The sequence below is a fragment of the Alligator mississippiensis genome, chromosome 6 (genome assembly GCF_030867095.1).
Source record: "Alligator mississippiensis isolate rAllMis1 chromosome 6, rAllMis1, whole genome shotgun sequence".
NCBI lineage: Eukaryota > Metazoa > Chordata > Crocodylia > Alligatoridae > Alligator > Alligator mississippiensis.
Window position 1 is genome coordinate 170,816 of NC_081829.1, and position 24,094 is coordinate 194,909.

Genomic DNA, 24,094 nt, shown 5'->3' on the forward strand with positions numbered 1-24,094 from the left:
CGTTGTTTCCTTTTATTGTGCGCGAAGGCGGCCCGGATGCGCAATGCTGGCCCCGGCGCGCACCGCTGGGAAAGACACGCGCAGCTCCCGCCCGAGCGCGGCGCAGCAGGCCCAGCCCGTCGCTCCGAGCCTCGCGGCCCCGGGCCCGGGACACGGGCGCGGCCCCGGCCCCGCCCGCGCGGCACGCAGTGTTCACGGCCTGGGCCCGGCCCGCTCAATAGCTACAGGAGACCGCGGGGAGGGCGCGTGGGGAAGGGCAGTCCGATAAGGTGCACGTTAAAATAACAAAAACCAAGAACGAGAGCAGGCCCCAGCCCCGGGGAAGGGGGCTGCACCCTGCCGCTGCCCGGGCGCGAGGGGCCGTCGCGGGTCGTCGTCCGGTAACAGCTACAGCTCTGCCGCGGCCGCGTGTTGGCACTTGGGCGCCGCGGGCACGGGCGCTCTGCAGGGCACGGCCCCTCACAGCACTTCTGCGGGCAGGAGAGAGGGCGCGTTAGGAGGGGGCACGCGCGGCATTTCCCACCCGCCCCGGCCGGGGCCTGGCTGAGAAGATGCCCCTGCCCCAGCTGCTGGAGGCACAGGAGGGCCGCCAGGGCTTTCCCTGGGACCTCCCTCCACCCTGAGCTGACCCCAGCCTGCCCAAAGGAGGAGCAGGCCAGCCCCTCACCTGTGACCTGGGGGGGTGAGACGACGGCCTTCTTGAGGAAGGGCTCAGTGTCCCCGAAGGGGATGAGGGGGTCCCCAGTGCTGCCGTGGTGTGCCAGCTCCACCACACCCGGCCCTGCCGCCTTGGCGTGGATCCCGTTCTCATGCTTGCTGGGCTGCACGCCGTTCACCAGGGCTACGGGGGCAGCTGTGGTCTTTGCGAGAGGACTGTGGGAGACACAGGAGGGCTGTGAAACACCTTAGCGCGGCCATGCTCCATGCGTGGTGAAGCACAGCTACCACAACCTCCCCCCATGCCCTGCAACCCAGCACATACCTGGGCGGCAGTCCCTCGGGGGCAGTCCCCTGCCGCACATCTGGGCTCTCAGTACTTGGCATCTCCTTCTCAGGCAGCTCTTCCTCCTTAGCCAGCAGCCCTAGCCGCTTCTCACAGCCTGGAGAACAGGGTACAGGGGTGTCAGCCCCAGGGCCAGGGCCAGGGCAGGGCAGAGTGGGGCAGGCCCAGACTAGGAGTGATCAAGCCCAGCACTTTGTACCACCCCCGCCCCCTCCCCACCGCATGCACTGACAGAGTAGGGGTGGGTGCCCAGACAGACCACAGGGGTGAGGGTGCAGTGGTGAGGCTGGGGTCCTGCCAGGCCCCCGCATCTATTCCATGGTCCTGGCAGGCTGGGAGGCAGGGAAAGCCACGAGCTCACCTGAGCCGGTGTCACCCTCCTGCCTGGCTTCTTTCCCATTCACCATTTTCTTGTCTTCTGTCTTCTGTAAAAAGGATGGAGAGTGATGGGCTGCCTGCCTCGCAGGCCAGGGTGAGCCCTGCTCCTGCAGACTGTCACAGCAGCAGCTTGGGCCCAGCTCTGAGTAGGGAGCAGGCACGACTGGTGCCCATATCCCTTACAGACGGGTGCAGACTGGGACCACCATTGCCCCAGGCACAGACCCTGCTGGGGACGCCCCTGCTCATACCCACAGCACAGGGCAGGGGTGTCCCACCTCCCCTGGAGCCGCCCCACTGTTGCCCGGTGAGACCCACCTTGGTGTCAGCCGTATCAGACTTGCGCGTCCTCTTCATGATCTCTTCCAGCCGCTGTGGGAGGGAGAGGCTGAGTCACTCAAGCTGGGACCCTGGGCAGTGCCAGAGGTGCAGTCGACCCAGCTTGGGTCTGCCTGGGGGGCCGAGGACTTCCCTGCACTGCATCTCCAGGATGTCCCCTTGGCCCCCAGCCAGAGACCCCTGTGCCGCAGCCCAGGCTGCCCCCGCCCTTCTGGACACATGCCCCCTGCCCTTCCTCTGCCTCACTGCTGTGCACCACACCACATTGGTCTCCCAGGGCTCTGTACCTGTTCCCCACCCCGGGCCTGAGGTCTCAGGACCTGCATGTGCTCCCTACAACACACGCAGCCGGCTTCATTTCCCACCTTCTTCCTCTCCAGCCGCTCCTGCTCCTCCCTCTGGAAGTGCTTCTCCCGCTCCAGCCGCTGTCTCTCGGCCTCCTCCCGGGCCCGTGCCTCGGCTTCTTCCCTCTGCAGGGGTTAGGGATTAATGCAGCCCCTGCCATGGTGGGGCCAAGCCAGGCAGAACCATGCCCTGTGGGCTGGGGAGGGCAGCTTCACAGGCGAGCACTATGGGTTGCGGGTACCACGTGGCAGGGTGGGGGACTCGACCCAGCCCTGGAGGGGGGACAGCACACAGCACCACACCAGCAGGTGGGGACAACAGGGACCAGGGAGGCCCCTGTAGTGTGGGTAGGTACAGCTGGGTCCCAGGCTGCATACAGCAAAGCCCTGCTGGGGCAGCCCTCTCGTCCCAAAGGGCCCTAGGGCGCAGCCCTGCTTGTGCTCCCTGCCCCAGGCAGACAGCTGGCAGGGCCCCAGGGCTGAAGCAGAGTCAATATGGCTCCTCGGCACAATGGCAGGGACAGATCTGGCCCAGCTCCCTCTCCACAGCATCTGACTGCACTTTGTCCCCTCCTGAATGGCCCCCGGCTGTGCCTGGGCCCACCTGCTTCTGGAGCCGCTGCATCTCCTCCTGCTCGGCTTGTGCCCTCTCCTGTGCCTCGCGCTCCTCCTGCTGCTGTCGCTCCTCATCCTGCCGCCGGCGCTCCTCATCCTGCCGATGTGCCTCTGCTGCCCGCCGTGCCCGCTCTTCAGCCGCCCGGCGTGCCTGCTCCTCTGCTTCACGCCTGTGTTACAAGGGCCCTCAGCATTCGGCATGGGCAGGGAGTCCAGTCTGCCCTGCCCGCCTGCTGCACCCCTAGCCCAGGGCGGGGTCCTGGGTCTGATTCCACAGCTGCGCCAACCTCGCTGGCCCTGGGGCTGCAAGGCCAAGCATGTTCCTAGCCAGCTGTGTGGGGGGCCGGGTGTGCTGGGGGCACCTACTGACCAGATGAACACTGCCTCCCCACTCCCACCAGGACTCACCGCTCCCGCTCCTCCTGCTCCCGACGCTCCTGCTCCTCGCGTTCCCGCTGCTCACGGGCTTGCCGACGTTTCTCCGACAGCAGGCGGGCAGCTTCTTCACGGTCTGTGGTGCCCGCTGTGGGCCGGCCTGACGGTGTAGCAGGGGCAGGTGGCGGGCTGGGGGCACCCGAGGGGGCTGCGGCACCTGCACAATGCATAAAGCCTCACAGAGCGAGTTCAGGGTGCCCTCACCCCTCCAGAGAGAGGACCGAGCTCCTCCTGGGCCCTCCTCTCCCATTCCTACACCCTCCCAGGCTGCAGAGGGAACCCAGGAGCCTTTGCTCCTTCTGACCCTGTGACCCCATCCCTACCCCCACCCCAGACCAGACCCTGCGTGGGGCACATGGTGTGCGCAACCGGATGAGGCCCCTGGGGTAGGTGTATGCTCTCAGACCTGGGGGCTCCTCTGTGGCCCTGGGAGTCTTGGGGGCATCAGTCGGGGCTGGGGAAGCAGTGTCCTCCTCCTCCTTCCTCCCTCGCTCCTTCCGCTCCTCCTTGATCCTAGCCCGCACCTTGGGAGAGGCGTGGGTGCTGCGGGGCAGCGGGGGCCTGTGGGGTGAGCCGAGCGCAGGGCTGGGGGACGCCGGCCGGGCCTTGGGGGTGGCGGGTGACGAGGGCCGGTTCTTTGGACTGTGAAGGGAGCAAAGCAAGGATGTGATGGGGAAACCATGGGAGGCCCCCAAGGGACCTGCCCCCATGCTGCAGCCTGGACATTGGGTGGCCTCACCCCCTGGCCTGGGAAGCCACAGCCCAAGCCAGACCCAGCCTACAGAGCCCCCCACGCCCCCAGGTCACAGTCCTGAGAGGCCTGGCACGCCCCACCCTAGGGCTCACAGCTCCCCGGTGCAGAGAGGCTTGTGGCCCAGACTCTGACCTGCTCTCAGCTGTGGGCAGGAGCTTGGGCTGGCCTCCGGGCAGGGACTGGCGCTTCTTGAGGCCACGCTCACGGGACAGGGCGCTGCGCTCCTTGGCATTTTCCCGCTCCTTGTCTTTCTTCTCCTTCCTCTTCTGCATGCGGGAGGGAGGAAGAATCTGGGTCAGAGCCCCGGGGATGGGCAAACCATGTTGCAGCAGTGCTGATGCCAGCACAGGGGGCGCATGACCCAGCAGGGTGGGGAAACCAAGGCATGGAGCCCTGCCTGGAGCTGGGATGGGCTCCAGCACCTCTGGCTCTCGCGTTGGACTGGGGAGGTGGCAGGAAGAGCAGGTGGATGCTGACTGGAGAACAGGTGGCCAGTGCCTTTCACTCACAGGTGCCCTGTCAGCAGCTGGGGTCAGTGCTGTGATCGACTCCCACTGGGCACGTGTTCTGGCCAGTGCCAGGCAGAGGAGGCTCCCCAGGGACCAGCAGAGGGCTGGGGCCCTGGAGGAGCCAGCTGTCAGCTGTTTTCCTGCCACATTGCTGTGCAGAGCTGGGGCAGGGCAGGGAGCACTCACTGGCAAGGGCTCAGCTCTCCGGCGCGGCGTTACATCAGGGCTGCCGGCTGTCCCCTTCCGGCGCTCCCAGCACCGGTGCTGCACGCGGTGGTTGTTGCAGGGGCTGAGGGGGCTGGCAGAGGTGGAGCGGGGGCACACGGGCACTCCTGTGGGCAGAGAGAAGTGGTCAGGGTCCCTGTGAAGGAGATTGGGGCCTGGTAGGGCTTGGACCACTGGCAGCAGGGCCCTGGCTGTGAATGAGCAGCCCTGCAGAGCCAGGGGGCACTGCCCCAGGTGAGCAAGGCCAGCCCCAGCCCCAGCCCCAAGGCAGCCAACCTGATCCTGCCTGAGCCACAGGAATGAGTGGGAGGGGGACAGGGACGGGGAGGGAGGGTCTCAAGACCGTGGGGGACAGGCTGCAGAGAGATGGGGCAGTTTGATGCAAGGCCTTTCTGGCTGCATGCAACTGCCCCAGTGCCCATCCCCACTGACATGGACAGCAAGAGACCCAATGCCCTCCAGAGATGGCAGGAAACCCAGCACCACTGCCCATGCCTCCCACCAGGCACCCGCAGCCCTGCTCTTGGATCAGTCCTGGGAGTAAGGGGGCTCTGCCCAGTGCCCACCCCTGCTCCTGCCCAGTGCCCACCCCTGCTCCTGCCCACAGTGGTCACCCTCAACCCCTGAGGCTTGGGAGCTACAGGCCACTCCCCAAACCTTGGCTCAGGCCCTGACAGCTCCGGTCCTGCCCCAACCTCAGCCACAGTCTCTGTGGCCCAGCTTACCCTGTTCCTTGCCATTCCCAGCCAGTGTCACGGCGCTGCGGCTGCGGGCCAGAAAGGAAAGTGTGGGCGTCATGAGCCGGTCCACAATGCTGCTCTCCCAGGGACTCAGCTGCAAGCTTCGGTCTGGAAGGGGAGACAACACAGTCTTTAGTCTGTCTCTGCACCCAAGCACCCTCCCTCATCCCCACATCCATGCTGGCACTGGCCTGGCCCATCGTCCCAGGGCCCTCTTGCCTCCACCCCAGCTCCCCCCACACCCAAGGGTCCAACAGGCCTGGGACAGGGACTGGAGCAGGCTCCGCGAAAGCCCTTCCAGAGCAGGCAGTGACAGGAGGCTTCGTATGGGCAGGTCAGGTCCAGCCACACAGGCAAGGGCCAGGTGTAGTGCTGCAGAAGACGGCATCCCTACCCTGCCTCCTCTGGAGCAGAGGTCTCCACTCCAGAGCTTGCACACAACAGTGACTGCAGTCGGAGCTCGGGGCTGCCCAGCCAGCACCCTGCACCCTGGGTGACGCAGCACACACCCATGTGGGCAGGCACACGCACATATGAACACATGTGAACACACAACCTCCCCCCCCCCGAGGCAGGCACATACATGTACGCACGTGAGGACACACATGCCCACATAAGCATGCCCAGGCCCACACAGGTGCCCACACATGTAGATGCATGCATTGCTCTGACCCATGCATGCCTGTGAGCCACAGCCCTTGCCAATAAAGGATGCAGATGGTTTCAGAGCCCTGAAAGCTGCTACAGAAGAGTTGGCTCCCTGGGGTCCCTGTCGACGCTCGAGCCAGCACCTGCTGCACCAGGCAAGGGGCTTGTCCCCTTGGCAAGGAAGGACTTGCCCCAGCCCCACGGCTCACAGTGCCCTGGCTGCCTGGGGGGACAGTGGCTTCCAGTGTCCTGAAAGGCCCAGTTGAGCCCTGGCTGGGGAGTAGGCAGGGGGCCTCAGGTTGCACTCCTAGCCCCTAGGGTAAACACTGGTGGTGACCCAGCTGTGTGGGCTGGCAGGGCAGCACAGTGGCAGATGTGGTTCCAGATGGTCTCCCCTACCAGGGCCCTGCCTCTTGCCAGGCTCGGTCTCAGCCAGAGGTTCCCAGGAGGCTGTCTCCCTGGCTAGTCTTGGCAATGTGGTGAGAGTAGGACAAGCAGAGTGGGCACAAGACACAGGACGGAGCCCCCAAGGGAACCCAGGACAGGGCAGAGCCCCATGCCTGGCATGCGCAACGCCCAGCTCCCAGGGCAGGGGGTGCCATGGTGACCCCCATGGCACAGGGAGGGGAAGGGCCCTGCTGGAGGCCAGGTAGCAAGAACCGAGAGGCCCACCTCTCCTCCCTGCACTGCCCCCCACCCTGGATCGAGCCTGGATGTCCCGGCCTCCAGGAGCTCAGCTCGCTCTGCCCTGTCAAGGCCGAGCCACATCCCACAGGGGCCGGCCCCCTGCCCGGTCACCCCTGCTTCATCAGCTGCTCACTTTATTTATACCCTGGAAGGATATGCAGGCGGCCGGCACCCATCACCAGGCAACCAAGAAACACAACAGCGGCTCCGGCGCTTATAAATAGCCTCTGGCTCAGTGACTGCAGTGTGAGGCTGGGGGGCGCCAGCCAGGGGCTCCACACATGGCCCCAACACCAAGACACCTGGCAGGGCTGGCAGGAGTCGGTGGCCCCTGGGCACTGCAAGGAGCGGGTAGTGGGTGTGTTCTGCTCAGACGGGTCCAGGGTTGGCGCTGCTGTGGGGAGCTGGAGCGCCGGGTGTCCCATCCTGTCCCGCAGGCACCACTGCGGCTGCAGGGGACGGTGCTGAGCCAGCTGTCCCATGTCCCACCCTACACCCCCGAGTGCCTGGAGGGGCACCTGGTGCCCCCTCTGCCAATGGAGGCATTGTGAGCCCCACACTGCTCCCGGCTCCAAGGGGTGCCAGGCAGAACTGAGGAGCCCTCAACACCCAGACCCAGGTGGGCTCATGACGCATCCCCCACCCATTCCAGCTCCCTTGTGTCCCAGCAACCAGTGCACAGCCCTGGCCAGTGCTCCCACCACAGCAGGGGGCTCTGGCCAGGTCTGCATCTGTCTGAGGGAGCTGGTACCTAAGCCTCTGCGCCCATAGGCCCAGACAAGCCCTGAGGCCATCTGCACTGTGCCAGGTATAGGTCATGTGTCACAGCACTTGCCTACACCACCCCCATGTCCTGTGCCCGGCTGAGGTTCTCCTCATTCCCCAGACTACAGCAACCACTGGGGCTTCAAGGCCCTGCCAGAACCAACATAAATCAGGCAGGTGGGGGGCCAGGGCCAGTGCCCAGCAAGTCAGGAGTGCCCATGGCTCCCAGCTCCCCCTGCAAGAGAACAGCCCTGGCCGCTCTTCGTTGTAGGGGTGGCACAGCAAGACCGGGGGGGGGGGTGTTCAGGCATTCCCTGGCACTCCTGGGGCACCGCCTGGTGCTGGGGTTGCCCCTCCCCACAGTGGCCTGTGCCACGGGCCCCGTGCACTGCCGGGAGGTGACAGCGTCTTACTTCTACTGGGAGAGTTCCAGAGGGTGGCAGAGGACTTGGACAGCCGCTTGTTGATTATAGAGTCCACATGTTTGGGGAGGTTTACGGCTGACACTGAGCACCGGCTCGCACCTGAGGGAGGGAAAAGACACATGGGGTTAAGGTGACGGTGGCAGGCGCTGGGCCCCTGGCATGCAGCATGCAGCATCGGGCTCCCGTTGGGCCTGGGGCAGCATGCAGCTGCCACGGGGCTAAGGGCAAGGCCTGCTGCACACCAGCAGCAGGGTTGGTAGAGAGGACAGAGTGCTGGGCCCCGACGGGGGCAACCCACACAGGGATGGCCGTGGGGGCATCCCTTGGCGACGCGGACCGGACAGGAGGTACCTGCAGAAGGAAAGCAGCTCTACACAGCACCGGCGCTGGCATTCTACTCCCTACCTCGGGAGGCAAGGTGAGGCCTGGTCCTGCCATTGCTGCTGCTTGGCACCAAGAGGGCCCCTCAGCTCAGCACCTGGGCCCCACAAATGACTGCCCAGGGTGGCTGAGGGATTTCTCCTGCCAGGGCCCCACCTCTGCCCAGTAGCACTGCAGCCTGTAAGGCCACCATGCCCCGCATGGTACAGCAAGGGGGCATCTCTGCTGGGGCCACCTGCACCCATTTCTGCACAGGTGCCTGGGAGCTGAGGATATGATCCCGCTGTAAGGCCAGGGTCCCCATGGGACCCTGCAGGTCCCTGGCTGCAGACCAGTTAGGAGGAGCAGCTGGGGCTCCCAGGCAGCTCACAGCTGGGAAACGGTCTCTCAATCAGACAGCAAAGGGACTTTTCTCCCAGGCTAGCTATAGCCATGACTGGCAGCAGCTGCTGATCTGGGACACCCGCAAGACCCCTTGCAGAGCAGGACCAGGGGCTCCCTCACACCAGATGACGACAAGACCATGACAGCACCCCAGCCAGCTCATCGCAAGCCAGGCAGGGCAGGGCAGCTGCCAGAACCCAGGGAATGGGCAGGGCAGATCAGTGTGGAGCCCGGCACCTGCGCATCACCGATGGCTCCCAGCAGGAAGCTGCCCATGTCTCTGCAGCCCATGGTTTGCCTGTTCCTGCCCTGCCACAGTAAGATCCCTTGGTCACATGCACAGCACCACACGTGGCTGGCCCTGGGCTGCAGCGGCCCACACACACAGCCCTTCCAGCTGCAGTGCATCCTCAGCACAGCCAACACAGAGGAGCTCGGCGGCACCTGCGCAGCACCCATGCCTAGAGCCACAAACTGCCTGGCTTGCTTGAGGCCTAGGCAGGCCGCTGCAGCCAGTGCTGTTCAGAGACACTGGGGGCATGTGGGAGTCTGCGGAGGGTAAGCTGCACCTAGGAACCCCCATTCTCTCCCTGCACCCAGCATGTGCTGAGCCCCTCCATCCCCTGGGTCAGGGCCTCCAAGAGCCAACCCCTGCAACGGAGCCTGGGGCTGAGGGAGGTGCTACTAGCTTGGGCAGTGCCAGCCCAGCTGCAACAAAGGGGGCAGAAGCAGGAGCCTCTCCAGTGCTCCTGCCCACAGGCCCGGAGCCCACAGGGTCCTTCCCACAGCATCTTCCTAGCAGGCACCTGTTTCCCTTGGTCCCAGACATCAGCACCTCTGCAGCAAGTTCCCAGGGCCCCAGGTGCTGGCCGCATACCCTAAACCCCGCAACACGCCTGTGCACGTGCAGCTACCCTCATGACCAGGGCAACACAGCTGTGGCTGCTCGGCCTGAGGGACCTGGGCATGCTGGCCCGGTCCAGAAAGCTGCATGCTACCAGCTCATGCTAAACACTGGTACCGAGACAGCCACTGAAGCAAGGGCATGCTCCAGCTCTGCTGGTCACGGGTGCCCAAGGGAGGGGCTGAAGGACGGCTTGTATCAGCCCCGCAGGGATGTCCCCATGGTGCCCCAGTAGAAAGCAACCAGGTTCCCACGCTCAGAGCCCACTGCCAGGAGGACAAAACCAGACAACAACACCTGTGTCAGGAGCCTGACCCTAAGCCTCACTCCTGCCCAGCCCTGCACGAGCCTCACTGGCAGGAAGGCAAAACACAAGCGCACTCAGGTCTGAGCTGGGCTGGGTAGGTGAACCCAGCAGCCAGTGCCCTGCCCTGGCTTCCGAAGACCCCAGGCCCCTTGCTCCTCTGTGTTCTCATGCAGCAGGGCCAGGATGGCCACTCCTGCCAGTGCAATCCCCACTCACCATCCTTGTGTGCAGGGGAGCCGTGGTGCAGCGCGCCGGCCCATGACCACCGCTGCTGCCGGATTTCAGCCCAGGTCTTCTTGGCTGAGCGCTGGATGGCGGCTTCATAGCGCTCCTGCCGGAGGGGGAGAGGGGCCAGGCATGAGGCCTGGGTATGGGCCTGGGGGAACTGCCTGCAGCCCACAGCCCCACCTGCACCTAGGGGTCAGGGACCAGCCTGACAAGATCAGCCCAAGGGCCTCGGCATTGAGCCTGGTGCTTTGGCCTGGGACAGCTCTGCCTAAAGCAGGACAGGGACCACTGCCCCCAGCATGGCTGGGGACATGAGCATGATGTGGGGGCTGATAGGCGTGTGCAGGAGCCCAGCAGGGCGGTGGGGCTGAGACTGGTGCCGGGGGAGGATGGGGGGTCATGCCACTGGGGACATGCCCAACACACCTGCCAGCAGGAGGATCTGCCCACACAGCCTGTCTGTCTGCCCACCTGCCTGTCCCCACCCCTCTTGCCCACCTTGTTCTTCTCCAGCTTCTGGCGCTGGCGCTCCTCCAGCACCGCACGGCGCTGCTCCGCCTTCAGTCGCTGCTCCTCTAGCCGCTTCCGCCGGTCCTCCAGCTGCTTCTCCCGCAGCACCTTGGCTTTCTCCTCCTTCTCCAGCCACAGGACCCGCTTGGCAGCTGGGGAGAGCGGGACCATCAGGGAATGGGCCATCTTGCTCCCCAGGAGCACTGGCCAGTGGCTCCAGCTGCCCCCTCTACTTCACTGACACCAGCCACTGCCCGCCCCAGTGCCCCCCACACTCCCAAGCTGCAGACTCAGCACCACTGGGTAGGTGCTGCTCTGCCTGCAGCAGGGCACATCTCCAACCCCCAGCCTGCTCCCTCCTCGGTGCCTGCTCCCAGGAGGGGGACGGAGCCCTGTCTGTGGGGGCCAGTGGCACGGGCTGGTGAGGCAGGGTGGGAGCCCATGCTCCTGGCAGCACCCTGCTCACAGAGCCACCCAGGGAGCAAGGCCTGGGGAAGCCGGGCCAGGCCGAACCAAGCAGGGTGCACGGCTTGGGAAGGCCAGGATGAGCCGGGCCTGGCCGGGGCAGGACTGCCTGGGGGGGCAGCGGATGGAGGGGCTGGGTCATCCTAAGCCCAACCAGCACCAGCCCCCAGCTCCGTAAGGGGGGCGGGGGGCAGAGGCACCCACAGCAACGGCTCTGAAGCCAGGGGAGGAGTTTGGGGCCAGGACAAAAGGGAGCCTGGGAGCCGGCCTGGAAAGGGCATTCAGGGAAACAATGGAGGAACGAGGGTGGAAAGAGCAGGACAAGGAGGCCGCTGTGCAGGGAGGGGGCCAGGGCTGCAGCAGGGCCTCTTGCCTGCTCCTCCAGGCCCGTCAGCCTGCACGGCCCCAGGGTCCCCGGGCAGGGCAGGAGCCCAGCAGGCCACTGGCAAATGGACTGTAATTTGGCCCCATCCCCCTGGGGCTACTGCCCCCAGAGCCTCCCAGTGGGACTCCGGGCAACCTGCCAGGAAGTGATAAGTGCCCCTCACAGCTTCCTCTCGCAGGGCCCAGCCCGAGCTCCCCAAGACTACCAGGACCCAGTGGCCCTACCAGCCTGACCCACTCCTCACCCAGGTACTTGGCTCGCTCCTCGCGACGCTCCTTTGCCTGCCGGTGCCGCGCCTGGGCTTTCTGTACATCTGGGTAGGGGAAAGAGTGGAAACCAGCTCAAGGCTATGCTCCGGACGGCTCTGCCAACCCTGGCGCTGGCCCTGCCCCTGCGCCATGGCCCTGCTCCGTGTGCAGCTCCAGCCCCATGCTCCTGCCCCGCCCCGCCCCGCCCAGCATGGTGCTCTGGATCTGCTCTGCTGCCCATTGGGCAGGTGAGTCCACGCACCTGGGGCAAGCTCCAAGGCACCCAGCAGGGCCAGGCCCTGTCCAGGCAGCCTCAGCTCCCAGGCTGAGTGGCTTTGCAGAGCCCAGGACACAGACACAGGGAGGTCCAGGGCTCCCTGGGGCATGCACATGCTCCCACCCCAGGTCCCCCTGGAAAGCAGGGGCCAGCACCTAGAACTGCAGGGTTGATGCCCTGGCCAGGCAGAACCCAGCCAGCCACTGCAGGCCTTGGTGTACCCCAGGGGATCTCACACCTAGCATGGGCCAACCCAGCCTGGTCAACCAGGCCTGGCCTGGCACTAGCTGGAGGCTGGCCAAACAAACAGTGCAATGGGGGCAGAGGAGTACCGCCCCAGGCCCAGACCAGTCCCACTGTGGGATGTGCACGCACCTTGCCTGGGCCGGGGGCTGGCAACCACTGTGGCCGGAGGCGGAGAAGCAGCAGCCACAGCAGGAGGAGGCTGATCACTTTTTGGAGGCACAGGATCTCCCATGGGGGCTGCCACGGCCGGGGAGTGTGTGGTGCCTCCAGGAGGGCTCTCGGCTTGAGGAGGAGCCCCCTCTGCAACCAGGGGGGCACTGGCAGGGGCAGGCTGCTCGCTGCCGGGGGAGCACGTCTGCCCTGGGCCAGGTGCTGGAGCAGCTGTGAGGGCAGGAGCAGGCTGGTCGGTTGTGGCAGACAGCATTTCTCCTGGTGGGGTCCCGGTGGCAGGGGGGTGCTGGCTACTGCGAGGAGAAAGGCTCCCGGTGCCCAGGGGTGTGACAGCAGCACAGGTCTGGTCGCTCTGTGCCGGGTGGGGACTGGCAGGGGCGCAGGGCTGGTTGCTCTCGGGGCACACGACGTCTCTAGCTGGGGTCCTGGCTTCAGCTGCAAAACAAGCAGAAGAGAAGGTCACACATGGCTGGAGAGCCCTGGGCAACCACAGGGCACCAGGCACCAGTCCCCCCATCCCAGCACTCAGGACTGCTCGATGGCAGGGGCAGGGCAGGGGCACCCGGGCCACGGGGGGCTGCACGTACCAGGCTGCAGCCAGAGATTGCCTGAGCCCTGAAACAGGAACCGATACTGAAAGTGCTCAACTCCAAACTCCTGGGGGGAGAAGGATAGCTGAGCCACCCACGCTCAGCCCCCATCCTGCACTCCCAGGCCTGGGCCGCAGGCCATGGTGGCTGAAAGCTGATGGTTACCCCTAGGGCCTGCACGCGGGGGGGGGGGGCCTTGTTCAGAGCAAAGAGGCTGCTTAGCAGGGGCAAGAGGGGACAGCGAATCTGTGAGAACAGGACAGCCCCACTCCTGGCAGAGTGTGCCCAGAGCAGGAGTGCCCGCAGCAGAGAAAGAGGCCTCTGGCTCAGGCAGCAGCAACCTCAGGGGCAGCAGGTCCAGGGAGGAGTTGGTAGGGCAAGAGGCTCCAGGATCCTGGCCCCTGATGGGGCTGCCAGATGGTCCCCACCCCCACATAGCCTGGGCAGGGGTGGCCACCATGGGAGAGAGCCCCAGCATGGGGGGCTAAGCCCTGGAGTCTCTGCCCTGGGGAGCCTGCACGTGCAGTTCAGAAAGTGATGGTCAGAGATGGTTTAGAGGGAGACAGTGGGGCTGGGGCAGACACAGTGATCTCTCAAGACCCTTCCAGCCCTGCCCTCTGGTGACAGGGCAAGGGCAGGAGCAGCTGCTGGGTACAGGAGTGAGTGCCCGCTGGCTACAGTGGGCCCAGCCCTCAGTGGGGCTGGGGTGGAAAGCACAGTACATGATCCACAGCCAAAGTGCTGGGGGCTTCAGATCAGGTTGCAGGGGGGCCCAGAGTGACTGGCCAGGTACAGGCACCACTGAGCCCATGTCCCACCTTGTCCCCAGCCCCTTCCCTGCAGCACAATGGCAGAGCCCCACAGTGCGGTCAAATGGCAGCCCATGCCCCTGTGGTCTCCTCCAGGCCCAGGAGCCAGGCACAGCACACACCCCACACAATGCACAGAGCACCCGCCTGGCCAACCAGCACCACCAGGCACCAGGGACTGGGCAGCAGGGCACAAAGCCGCCCTTCTTCCTGCAGCAGCCAGCTGCAGCCTTTACTTCCAGGTGCAGGGAGATGCGCCTCAGATAAAGCTGCCCCCAAAAAGCACTGGGCCCAGGATGGAGCTCCCGGGTGGCAAGGGGCAGGGCAAGCCACAGTGGCAGGGGCAGGCACCCCCTCAGCACCTGTCACAACAGGGCATGCAACTGCCTCCTGGAACCTGCCAGCTGACCCCCCCACCCCGCGGGGGGAGCAGGCTCTGCAGGCTCCCTGACATCACCCAGCCCAGCTCCTCCCTCCCCAGCAGCCCATGGAGCCTGCACAGCAATTAACTAATGCCGCAAGAATGCGCCTGGGCCTGCGACGAGGCAGCGAGCTGCAGCCTGCCCAGCCCTCCCCCCACACAGCTACGCCTCTCCCCAGGAAATGAGACACCCGGGCGGGACTGGGCGGGAGCAGACGGAGACGGAGGCCCAGGCTTCTCCAGCACCTACGTCAGGGCCAGGGACACGCTTGCGCCTGGGGCAGCCCTGTGCTGGAGGGCTGCAGGCAGCGAGTGAGCACAGCATGCCTGGTTTGCAGCCTGGGCCTGGGAGCCTGCCCCCATAGCTACCAGTGCTCCTGCATTAGGCGCCTACCTCCAGCCAGCTGCCGGGGCTCAGCCTGCACAGCGCCAAACCCAGGCAGGCAGCGCGGTGCATTCCCTGTTCCTGAGGTTGCTCTGGCACCCCCACCTGGAGGGGCCGTCAGCCTTCCTGCACTCGCCGGCCTGGAGCACACTCCCTGCAGAACACCTGTGCACCCAGCAACATGCTCCCCCTGCCAGGAAACTCCCCTCCACCCACTCCCCACCCTGGGGAGTTTGCGTGACCAGCAACAAGAGCCAGAAATGGTCTGCGTGTGGGCGTGTGCATGTGCGTGTCTGTCCTTCCTCTATCCTTGGGAGCTAATGAAAAGCAACCCTGAATCAAGTGCTGGCCTAGCCAAGTTGGAGGGGGTGCACACACGCACATGTGTGCACCCTCAACACACATGTGCACGCATGATGGCACCGGCTTTCCCCAGCCCAGCTGCAGCACAGGCCCAAGCCAGCCCGTGGATGCATGCGGAGGCAGCAGCAGATCCTGGGGTGGGGTGGGGTGGCCTGTCTAGGAAGTGGCCCACCCACCCCCAACCATCACCCTGACGAAAACAAGCAGGGAGCAGCCAGGGAAGCCCCGAAGTCTCCTCCCAGGGCTCGAGCTGGAGCCAGAACAAACCCAGGCGAGGGGGAGCTGGTTGGTTACAGACTCTGAAGTCACAAAAGCCAGACCCAGGACCCTCAGAGCAGGGCTGATCAGCTTCTGTAACCCCTTTAGAAACACGCTGGGAGTGTGGCCAAGATCACAACCCCATCAGACCCTGCTGCAAGCCCTCTAGCTGGAAGGGCTCCCATCCATGGGAATTTCCCCCTTGACTTTCTCACATGGGTCCCCACACAGCCACGGTGCCGTGCTCCTGGCAGGCCTGGCCTAGGAACCTGCCGGCCCCAGCAAGCAGGACGGGCAATGCCACCAGTCCAAGAGGAGCCAGGCACCAAAGGGCTAGAGCAGGGAGCAGCTGTGCACAGCCAGGAAACCAGGTCCCCATCCTGGGAAGGGGCCAGTGATGCCAGGGAGCCAACGTGTGGTGACTCTGCTGCTGCTGTGCACACAGCAAGGGAAGGCAGCATCCCGGGACCTCTGCAGGGCAGTGTCCTGTGGGGGGGCCAGGCTCTCCTGCCATCAAGCCCAGACTTCGGGAACTGCTGTGGGACTGGCAGCACTGACAGGATACCTGGGTTCTTTGCCCGGCTCCATGTGGCTCTAGCCCCACCTCCATGCCCACACACCAAGGCAGGGCAGGCTGCACTCAGACCCTGAAGCCAGTGTCATTGGTAGTCACCGTGGTGGGAGCTGTCACCCGGGCAGGGAGAGGGCACTGGGAGTCTCTGGCAGGGGCCTACACCTGCTGAGGTAGCCAGCACCATGGCCAGAGGGCGAAATCCCATTTGCAAAGTGCTTTCAGGTCCAGGGGGCACAGGGCAGCATGGGGCCAAGAAGGAGCTTGCTGAGCCTAGGCCTGGAGGCACTGGGCCCGTTTGGAGACAGGACTGCAGCAGCACCCACACGGGGGAGCTGGGTTGTGTGTGCAGCACAAAGCAGGGCCAAGCTGAGTGCCCGCCAGTGCCCAGGACAGAGGGTCTCCCTCAGATATAGAGGCCAGGGCCACAAAGGCAGATGCTCGAGGCCTGGTCCCAAACCCAGCATCCGCCTGGAAACGGGAGCTGTGTTGGTGGGAGTGCCCTGAGGGCTCTGATCCCCGGAGATGCTGATGCCACCAGCGGAGCCCATGAGTCCCAGTGGCAGCACCAGCCCTGGGCAGGGATGGCCACACAGCCACTCCAGCACCCACCGAGCCAGGACAGAGGCTGGGAAGCGGCCCCCAGAGGGAGTCTTCAGGCCATGCCAAGGCTGCTGCGGTGGGGTGAACAAAGGCAGCCCCGGTTTCCTGGTATTCTCAGCAGCAGGAAGCAACATCCCCCATCCGAGCCCCAGCACAGCTCAGCATCCGCCCACCCCAGGAGGCAGCTGTGAGCCCACTGCTCCCAAGAGCTGGACAGCAGCTGCTGAGATGCCCTGCCCCTGCCCCTGCCCCTGCCCCCAGAGAACAGGCCCTGCTGCCGCTGGAGAGGGCTGCATCACCAGGGAGGACTACACCTCTGTTGCTCGGGGCTGCTGGGGGGCAGTCAGGAAGGCCAAGGCAGAGATGGAACTGGGACTAGCTACCCAGATCAAGGACAACAAGAAGTCTTTTAAATACATAGGGGGTAAAAAGAAGGTACTGGGTAATGTGGGGCCTCTGCAGGACACACTAGGAAATCTGGTCGTCACACCAGACAGCAAAGCTAACCTATTTAACAATTTCTTTGCCTCCATTTTTCTGATCAGGGACCGGGTCACCCCTCCCACTGGGACCCCCGTAGGTCCCAGGGGAGGCGCACCCAGACCTAGGGTCAGTGAGGACCTAGTCAGGGAACTTCTGGAGGGACTGGACGTATTTAAATCAGCTGGTTCTGACGATCTCCACCCCAGGGTGCTGAGGGAACTAGCCGAGGTTATTGCGGGACCTCTGGCATGGCTTTACAAGTATTCATGGTGCTCTGGTGAGGTGCCGGAGGACTGGAAAAGGGCCAATGTGGTTCCCATTTTCAAAAAAGGGAGGAAGGAGGACCCAGGAAACTATAGGCCCATCAGTCTTACCTCAGTCCTGGGTAAGCTTTTTGAGAGAGTTATCCTGGCACATGTCCATGAGGGGCCGGCAGAGCAGGTCATGCTTAGGGGCAACCAACACAGGTTCATTCGAGGCAGGTCCTGTCAGACCAACCTAGTACCTTCTACGACCAGGTCACAAAATTGTTAGACGCAGGGGTAGTAGTGGACGTAGTCTTTCTGGACTTTAGGAAGGCCTTCAACACTGTCTCTCACCCCATTCTCATTAAAAAACTAGGGACTGTGGCGTCAACACCTACACGGTCAAATGGGTCACTCATTGGCTGGAGGGCCGCACCCAGAGTGGTGGTGGAGGGGTCATTTTCGACCTGGCGGGATGTGGGCAGTGGGGTCCCCCAGGGCTTGGTCCTCGGGCCCGCGCTGTTTGACATCTTCATCAGCGACTTGGACGAGGGTGTAAAAAGCACCCTGTTCAAATTTGCAGACGACACTAAGACGTGGGCACGCTAGAAGGGAGGAATAGACTGCAATCAAACCTAGACAGGTTACAGGGGTGGGTGGATGAGAACAGGATGGGTTTCAACACCAACAAGTGCAAGGTGCTGCACCTGGGGAGGAAGAACCAGCAGCAGACCTACAGGCTGGGGAACTCCTTTCTCATCAGGACAGAGGCAGAAAAGGATGTTGGAGTCATTATTGATACCAAAATGAACATGGGCCAACAGTGTGGGGATGCGGTCAGGAAGGCCAACCGCACCGTGTTATGAATCCACAGATGCATCTCAAGCAGGTCCAAGGAGACGGTCCTCCCCCTCTACGCGGCACTGGTCAGGCCGCAGTTGGAGTACTGCATCCAGTTCTGGGTGCCCCACTTCAGGAAGGATGTGGACAGCATTGACAGGGTCCAGAGGAGGGCCACCCGCATGGTCAGGGGGCAGCAGGGCAGGCCCTACGAGGAGAGGCTAAGGGACCTGAACCTGTTCAGCCTCCACAAGAGAAGGCTGAGGGGGATCGAGTGGCCATTTACAAACTGGTCAGGGGGGACCAGCAGGCATTGTGGGAGTCCCTGTTCCTCTGAGCACTACCAGGACTGACAAGAAATACCGGTCACAAGCTGGCAGAGGGTAGATTTAGGCCAGATATCAGAAGGCACTGCTTCACTGTCAGGGCAGCTAGGATCTGGAACCAACTTCCAAGAGAAGTGGTGCCGGCTCCTACCCTGGGGGTCTTTAAGAGGAGGCTGGGTGAACACCTCGCCGGGGTCGTTTGACCCCAGTACTCTTTCCTGCCATGGCATGGGGTCGGACGTGATGATCTGCTCAGGTCCCTTCTGACCGGACCAACTATGAAACAATCCAGGCCCACGGGCTGCAGAAGGGCACCACGGGGCATGGCTGCTGCATGGGGCAGCAACCCACTGCAGCCAGAGCCATGTGCCCCACCTCCCCCCACACCCTCTGCCTGGCCTCTGCAGCTTGTCCCCTCACTCCTAGGGTGCAGGTACCCCCAGCCCAGTGCAAGCAGCTGCCTGGGCACCAGAGGCTCAGCCACCTGGCTCAGAGCGACCGCCCCTGGTGCCAGACAAATACCTCCAGAGACACAGCCTTATTCCGCTCAGCCTGGGGACAGGGCCAGTGGCTGCCAGCTAAGCCAAGGCTTCAAGGGCAGGAGGACACCTCCCAGCAGAAGCCCATGCCTGGGCATGGTCAGGGATAGGCAGGTGGGTGGCTGGGTGGAGGCAGAAATGGGTCCTGAATCATGCTCTGGAGCTGCATGGCAGGCTGTCTGGGCAGGCACACAGGGTGGCAGCAGTGCAAGGGGCCTCTGGGCATCCACATCCCTCCTGCCACAGCAGGGACAGGGGATGCCTGCTTCCAGCCAAACTCAGGGAGGCCGATGCAAAGCCCCAGCAGTGCCATGGGCATGGGCTGCCAGGAGTGCTGGAGGGCAGCGGAGAGCCAGGCTGGAGTCAGGCACTGCTAGCTGGCCACACAGCTGACCAGACACACAGGAGCATTGCAACTTCGCCAGAACAGTGCAGCAGAGCTGGGGCCACTGGACAGGGCTGCCAGGGCCACGCGGCCGATCTGGCGCGGCCCCACTCCCATCTGTCCCTGTCACCACCTCATCCCAGCAGCTGCCCTGAAACCCAATGCCACAATGCACCCAGGCTGCGGGTGGGGGACTCCAGGGGGGTGTGGCTTGCACTCAGGCACACACATACACACACGTGCTGCCAGCCCCCTCCCTGAGTGCTCATGGGCCTGGCCCCCCCTGCTCTTCTGGGGCCTGCACCAGTGGGTTCTGCATGCTGGGGTAATGCAGCAAGTGGGCAGGGGGCACTGTGGAAACCCAAACCCCAGGGCCCCTCTGCCCCAAGCACAACCAGTGTCCAGGCAGGGACGGACATGCTGCCATGGAGAGCAAATTTGGGCTGGGCTGCTCCCAGGGATGCCTGGAGAAGCCCCTCCTGCATGTAGCCCCATCCCCATGGGACGTGCAGCCACCCTATGAGGCTGTGCCCAACAGACTGACTCAGACAGATGGAAGGCACTCAAACTGCTCCCAGCAATCTGCACCCATGGGCGGGCGGTGGCAGGAAATGGGAGCAGGGGGGTGGGGCCAGACTGGGACCTGCCCTGGAGCCCATATGGGATCCCACAGGAGGGTAGACTGCCAGAAGCCCTCAAGTCCATGGTCCAGGCCAGGAATAGTGGGGCAGAGGCTTTCCTATGCAGCTGCAGCTCCTGGCCAGGCCGGCTTGTTGTGGGCAGCTAGTTACTGCTGCTTGAGCTGGATGTTGGAGACACGTTGCTCGGCTGGCAAGGAGGGGCTGCCAGTGCAGAGGGTGGTGGTGCTGGGCAGGGACCAGCCCCAGGGGCAGTGCTGGGGCCAGCAGCACACAGCTCCCTCCTGGGACCACCCAGCTGCTCTGGCTCCCCTGCTCCAGTCCCCTGTGGAGCCCCTGCACACCAGAGCACAGCGCAGCCCTGCCTGGCCACAGCTTGGCTGTCTGGGATGCGGCTGGGGGCCGGGAAGGCTCCAGAGGGAAGGGAACCAGCTGGATGACCCCAAAGACCAAGACTCCCCAGCACAAGGCAGGGATCCAGTGCCAAGCTGCCTCTCTGCCCCACCCCCACCCCATCATGCCAGGGCCTCGAGGCACGAGCACCCTCATCCCCTCACCCTGAGTGTGCTAGGGGCGGGGAGGGGGCAGCCAACCCCCACGGCACAGGCTGTCTCCCCTCCTTGCTGTGCCTGCCTGCCTGGGGCCTGGCAAATCAGGACTGCTTCCAGGGGCACAGCCCCCTCCCCTGAACCACACAGCCCCTGGCATCAGACCCTACACCCCTGCCAGCCACCCTGCAGCTCCCTGGCTCTGTGTGATGAGCATCTGGGCCATGTCCCAGGCATGCCTGACTGCTTCCATGTACACGTGCACACACACACACACACGCCCACACGTGACATCCCGGGGATTAGGCTGAGCTAATAGCTACTGTATCCTTCACACCTGGGTGACGTTATCGGCGCAGCTCCCAACAGGCGTGCCAGCGGCACACACCCTCTTGCTCATGCACCAGCCCAGCCAGACGCACAGGCTGCCACCTGGAGGGGTCAGGTCCAAGCAGCACAGGCAAGCCAGGCTGCAACAGCACAGAGCAAAGCCCTACATGGCAGAGGGCTCCAGTGCTGACCCCAGCCGGAAGTGAGGCCCTGCTTGCTGCAGGACAATGCCAGGGAGGCCCCGTTGCCCAGGAGCCAAGGGCACCCCTGCCCATGGTTCCTCTCTCTCCAGAGGCATGTTACCATGGCTCCAGGGGGGTGAGTGCTGCTACTTCCCACTGCTCTCGCTCCACCTGGAAGCAAAACAGCCTCTGATACTTTCATGGGACACCAAAAATCCCAGGAGAGGAGTGGAAGCAACTGGATCCCACCCAGGGACAAGCACTCAGCACTGTGGCACAGGCAGCAGCAAGCCCCCAGAGCACCAACCCACTCTACCTGGCCTGGTGTGGCGTGGCATGGCCCAACCCACACAGCAAAGCAGCATGTGTGGCACAGCACAGTCACTTCAGAGGGGGAACACACGTTCTGTTGAGTGTGCTGTAAACAAGGGACGCTGGAGTCACGAAGGAGCTGGCTGGGCTGAAAACACCACAGCTGTTTGCAGAGCAAGGGGCTCAGCATCAGCCTGGGGACGGGGAACAGGCCCAGGGCTCAGCAGGCTCCATAAGGACTCCTTCCACCCCGCCTCAAACACTGCCACAGCGGGCACAGACTGGGCCGGATGAATCACAGCAGCTGTCCCTCCCGCTCCCAGCACAGGCACGGGGCAGAGGGGGAGGAGGCTGCCTGCCTTCCTCCTCACAGTCCATCTGCAGGCACAGACGCCCTGCCACCACAATGCTTAGTCACAGCAGTGGGGCCTAGCCTTCCTGGGACACCAGCAGACCCAGGGCCAAAGAGCACTTGGCTGGGGCCACTCAGGAGCTGGGAGCCAAAACAAACCCTTGGGTCAGCAGGGTCCACGCTTGCTGGCCACAGCCCAGCCCCCGGTGAGCTGCGGAGACAGGGGCAGAACTCAGTACAGGCCAACCTGCAACATTTGGCCCGAGTGTGGCCTCACCCTGATGCCCAACACAGCCCCACCTGCAAGGCAGCCCAGCAGTCCTGAGCACACATTGCTCCCTTCACCTCCTGACCTGACCCCACACCAGTCATGGCTGCCCAGCCCTGCCCCCCACCCCGAGGGCAGCAGCAGCCCTCCAACATGCTGAGGAGGTGCTGGTGCCTGCTCAGCACCAGCCCAGCCCAGCTCAAGTGCTGGTGGGACTCGCTGTGGCCTAGGGAAGCACGACAGCAAAGGCCTGAGCATGGCAGAGGCGGTGTGGGCCCAGAGCCCCCCTGCACGGACGGGCTGCAGCCCCTGGCAAAGGGGAGGGGGCAGATGCGGAGGGTGGGAGGATGGGGTTCACACCCCTCCGGCCCCCAGGCTGTGCTCTCAGGCAGGCCGGGGCCTGACCAGGTGGGGAGTATTGCAGCACTGCCCAGGCTGGGGGCTGCCTCTCCCAGAGGGTGACACCCCAGAACAGAGGCCGGGCCACAGCAGGGATCCTGGGGAGACTCCAGCCGGGCCCAGAGCAGGCAGGTGCTTGGGAGGGTGCCGCAGGGCTGCAGGCTGGGGCCAGGCTCAGGGCCTGGAGAGTGCCTGGGAAGCCTGGCCAAGGGCAGCACCCACTCACAGGCTCTTGATGACTGGCTCCCTCCGGACCCCGATTTCCGCTCTGGGGCTCAGAGGCCAAGTCAGCCCCTGCCTCTGCTCGACCCCCAGCTCTGGGTAGGGGCGTCCCAGCCTGTCAGGGCTGCGGTGAGCAGCTGAGCAGGAGGTGCCAGGGCACAGCTGCTCCCTCGCCCTGACCATCCCCAGATGGGCGCTGGGCCTGCCAGCCACGTCCGCCAACCCAGGCGCCAGGGCTGCCAGAGCCCCTCTAGGCCGCAGCTCCTCCCAGCCAGGCAGCAGGGCCCAGCCCGGCATTTTGGGCCCTGCCGGCAGAAGCATCCTCCCGGCAGGCCCGGGCTCGGGCGGGCTGGACCGGACCGCTGAGGGCGGCTCTGGGCCAGCGGCGCCCGTGGGTCCCTGCCGCCAGCCCCCGCGGCTCGGGATGGGGCTGCCCGGGGCCCGGCCACGCAGCGGCTCCGTCTGCGGGTGCGGGGGGGGGCCGGCTGCCCCTCCCGGGGCCAGCAGCTCGCAGCGGGCCGGGCGGGGGCCGACCCCGGGCGGTATTTTTAACCCCACCGTGCCCGGGCAGGGCCCCCCGCACAGGAGCTCCGCCCCGGCCCGGCCGCGCCGCGCTCTTGGCCGCACAATGGCCGGGCGGGGCTGACCCCGCTGCGCCTCCGGCCCGGGCCGGCCCCGCGGCGGTTACCTTGCCCCGGCGGCGGCCGCATCCCGACCGGCTCCGGGGCCGCGCGTCGCTGCTCCATGCCGGCCGGCCGGGTCGGGTCGGGTCGGGTCGGGCCTCTGCGGTCGCGTCCGGCGGCCGGAGCCGCCTCAGCCCCGCTGTCGCCGGCTCATCGCCGTCCCGCGCCGCAGGGTCCCTCGGGGCCGGGCTCGGACGCCTGGGGCCCGCCCGGCGGCGGCGGCGGCGGAGGATGGAGGGAGGGACGGGGCGGCGGCGGGGGTCCCGGGGGCGGCGGCTGCGGCGCGGCGCGGCGCGGGGCGGGGAGGGGAGGGGAGCGGCGCGGAGGAGCGCGGCTGCGCCGGGCCAGCAGCAGCTGATGGATGGTGGATGGAGGGATGGAGCGAGGGCGGCGCCAGCGCGGCCGGGCCGGCCCCGGGGCGGGGTGGGAGCTCGCGAGGGACCCGCGACCCGCCCCCGGCGCTCGGTCCCGCCCGCTCGCCCGCAGCGCGGCTCCAGTGGTGCCCGGGGCCGGGGCGTTCATGCAGCCCGGGGTCTGCTCCGTGCCGAGTGCGGGGACGGCGCGGGACAGAGCCCGCACGGACCGGACCGGACCGGCCCCGATCCCAACAACCCGAGGCCCTACAGCCGCCGCCGGCCGGGCTCTGGGCCGCCGCGGGGAGGCAGCACCGGCGCGGGCGGCTGGAGCCCGGCCCCGGCAGCCCTGGCGGGGGCAGGACACTCCCGCCCCCGGGTCCTTCCTCCTCTCCCGCCCAGCGGCGGCCCCGCCGCGACCCGCCGCCCAACAGCCCTGGCCCAGCGGAGGGGGCGGCTCCGACGGCATCGCGGTCCGGCCCGGCCCGGCCCGGCCCGGCCCGGAGCGGAGACAGGCGGAGGTGGGCGCTGGAGCTGCGCGTCCCGGGGCCCTGCCCGCCTCCGCCCCTGCTTCCCCCGGGCCCGGGGCTAGGGTCGGGGTCGGGAAGCCGCTTCC

The 24,094-nt window shown here is 65.5% G+C and overlaps 1 protein-coding gene across 3 annotated transcripts; it reads right to left on the reverse strand.

Moving 5' to 3' along the window:
• On the reverse strand, positions 1-23,403 carry MAP7D1 (MAP7 domain containing 1). Of its 3 annotated transcripts, none has more exons than XM_059729444.1 (18): positions 23,131-23,403; positions 12,332-12,808; positions 11,676-11,744; positions 10,570-10,733; positions 10,060-10,174; positions 7,856-7,966; positions 5,328-5,450; positions 4,564-4,709; positions 4,001-4,134; positions 3,521-3,756; positions 3,088-3,271; positions 2,669-2,849; positions 2,086-2,190; positions 1,700-1,753; positions 1,365-1,428; positions 983-1,100; positions 668-873; positions 1-470 (listed from the first exon to the last, which is right to left on the reverse strand). In XM_059729444.1, the coding sequence occupies exons 1-18, from the start codon at positions 23,186-23,188 to the stop codon at positions 460-462; spliced, it is 2,556 nt and encodes an 851-aa protein (XP_059585427.1). In that variant the 5' UTR covers positions 23,189-23,403; the 3' UTR covers positions 1-459. The 3 variants fall into 3 exon arrangements, with proteins under 3 accessions (XP_059585427.1, XP_059585429.1, XP_059585428.1); XM_059729446.1 differs by lacking the exon at positions 23,131-23,403 and adding an exon at positions 14,588-14,871; XM_059729445.1 differs by lacking the exon at positions 7,856-7,966.
• Between the last annotated feature and the right edge of the window lie 691 nt (positions 23,404-24,094).

Bases quoted from the DNA above. Each gene is read 5' to 3' on its own strand.
- MAP7D1 (XM_059729444.1), bottom strand. From the start codon at position 23,188: ATGGAGCAGCGACGCGCGGCCCCGGAGCCGGTCGGGATGCGGCCGCCG. The intron at 12,809-23,130 runs GTAACCGCCGCG...CTTGTTTTGCAG, and splicing joins GCGGCCGCCGCCGGGGCAAG to CTGAAGCCAGGACCCCAGCT. The intron at 4,135-4,563 runs GTGAGTGCTCCC...TCCCGCATGCAG, and splicing joins GGAGAGCTGAGCCCTTGCCA to AAGAGGAAGGAGAAGAAAGA.